This window comes from Lytechinus variegatus, chromosome 6, assembly GCF_018143015.1.
Source record: "Lytechinus variegatus isolate NC3 chromosome 6, Lvar_3.0, whole genome shotgun sequence".
Classification (NCBI taxonomy): domain Eukaryota; kingdom Metazoa; phylum Echinodermata; class Echinoidea; order Temnopleuroida; family Toxopneustidae; genus Lytechinus; species Lytechinus variegatus.
In genome coordinates, this window is record NC_054745.1 from 2,364,093 (window position 1) to 2,366,737 (window position 2,645).

At 37.6% G+C, this 2,645-nt stretch overlaps 1 protein-coding gene across 1 annotated transcript; it reads right to left on the reverse strand.

Moving 5' to 3' along the window:
* Window positions 1–569: 569 nt before the first annotated feature.
* Window positions 570–2,362, reverse strand: LOC121416441. The gene has a single exon (XM_041609938.1). It carries the CDS (start codon window positions 2,348–2,350, stop codon window positions 722–724), a length of 1,629 nt encoding a protein of 542 aa, XP_041465872.1. The 5' UTR covers window positions 2,351–2,362; the 3' UTR covers window positions 570–721.
* Window positions 2,363–2,645: the final 283 nt, after the last annotated feature.

A 2,645-nucleotide genomic window follows, 5' to 3' on the forward strand; every position in this document is an offset into this window, starting at 1 on the left:
TACTACAACTTTTTTGCAATAATATAAAACGAAATCACCCTGATGAATAGATTGGATTCAAAGGTAAGAGAAAATTTAATCCAGGGGTAGAACGATCACTGTTAGGAGAATAATACCGAATAACATTGATCGAAATAGCGTTTGGTAAATGATCGGGTTCAGCTAACACAAGTTATTAATTAACTTGTCATATACTGGGTTCAGCCATTCCCATAGACGTTCTACAAGGATCATGTGGTTAAAGTAGGCAATTGGTTGACCAATTCGTACATGTATTTGTTTTATTCAGTTTACGAGTAAACTCTACATTTGAATCAAAATATAAATATAGTCGGGTAAATATTAGTCACTGCATTTTGTAAGACATAATAAAATATTTGCGATCAATTGCAAATTACATATGCAAATTGATAGATCAATTTTAACTAGAGCAAATCATTTTATATTTGTTGATACAAGAAGCTGACAATCAATCAATTGCAATTTTTCAATGGCATGCACAACTTTCAATTGATTTTGGAACCTCAAATTGACCGACAATCGATTGCAAGTTTCTTGCACCACTCCAATACATTGCACCTGTATATTGATACAACATTCACACCGTCACCACGCGCATTATGAATGTAGTCATGTTGGGGACGTGAATGAAAATGAAAATAAAAAAAAATCGTCTATAATTCTTTTACACAAGTCATCATTCATTGAAATAGTTGATGATTTACAATATGAATATCTTCTTGTAAAGATGAAGCTTGCGTCCATCAAACCCTACAAGGTTACCAGAAGGAGTAACAAGACAAGGGCTGATGAACATGTTGAAGGGAGAACGTTCTGATTTCACGTATTTCACGATCCTCCTTACCTTACGCGCTCTATCCCAGTACGCGATGTAGAGTGTGTCTGTCAGTTTGTCAACGCGACACTGTGGCCAGTCCCACTCATCACATTGTATGACAGCCTTCTCTTCTCCTGATCGTGAGATGACAGTGTATTGATTACCTGTCTTCACAACGATATCACCTGATGACAAGGCTTGTATCTCACCCCACACCTTCTTACCCGGCATCGTAATAGTGTCTACTATCTCACCATTAGCATGATTGATGACGTAGATATTAGACTGATCTTCCTGAGCAGCGATGATCATCCCATCCCTGTCAACATCAACATATACAATACAAAAAAATCTGCATCCATTCCTTGGTATGCTGATGTCTCTAAACACCTTCCATTGTCTGTCATAGAGAGTGATGCATCCATCTAACCTGTCATCCGTGCAATCATCTCTCTCCTTACCACATACTATTACGTTACTGTCTATGGGCGCACATGATGTAATCCACACACCTCCATCAATGACTTTCTCTGTGTGTTGAGTGTTGATGTTTGTAACATACATGTCTCTGTTACCTACACCTCGCACACATATCTCATCATCACTGACTAAACCACACACACGCGACTCGTTAACAACCGATGGAATGTGGATTGACTTGACAAGTTCCCATTTACCGATATATCCATCAATTCTACCATAGTATTCTCCACCTACTTCCCCCTCTACAAACTTCACTCTCTCAACTTCACTCTGTATTCGGTCAAGACAATCGCTAACATCTTGATGAACATTCGAACTTAAATTTTCATCAATAGATGCAAGTAGGTGAGGAGCTTCATTCACCAATGTTTCATCATGTTTGCTTATACGTTTGATGGTTGATTCAATATTCGTAATAGTGTTTATTAAATGCTGATTCTTATTATTAAGATCTTTGATCTTCTTGGAAACGCTTTCGCTGATTGTGTTAGCTTCTGATAGAATTTTAGCTTCTTTGTCTTTGATGATTTGTCGCTCATTTTCTCTCTCAGTGTTGCAGTATTTGATCCGTTTTCCTCTCTTCTCATTAACGAGTCTTATTTCCTCATCTGCCTCCTCGTTAATAACCCTAATCATCCTGTTCTCCTTTTCTCCAACAGATTTGATCTTGTCGTGATATGATGCTTGAATGTTATTGTTAATTGTCTGAAGATGAGTACTTCCTGACGTTGATGTAGTCTTTATTTTCGTGATGAGGGCTTTCATTTGTTCCTGGAGTTCCTGTATTTTTGGCCGTTTTTCATCCAGCTGTCTCCTCCTTTCGAAGATGACATCTTCGATGTCGTCTAGGTCACATGGTTTCTGGCTGTGATCTTTGGTAGCGCATGGATGACAAATAGGAATTTTGTGTTTCTTACAGTAAAATTTGATTGGCTCACCATGCTTGTCACACGACCATGTCATGTCGTGACCTTTCCTTTTACGAAAATCGACCTCTCCACTCTTCTTTGTTGGGAACTTAGACGCCATGACGAAGTAAATATAGGGACAGTAGCCTACCTAAACAATGCAAAAAAAAGTAAAAATGAGCTCAAGAAACAACTGAAACAAAAAATATTACCACGGTATATTAAAGATTCTTTAACACCTTTAATAACGTTAAATACAGAATTCTCACAAACACCATGCTTGTCACATGACCATTTCATGTCATGACCTTTTCTAGGTCGGAGTTCATCTTTATTTCCTTGATGCCATAATGTGATGATAGGGGAAAAAATGTAAGAGATGGATGAAAAGCTTCAGAAGAAATGAAATCAAAATA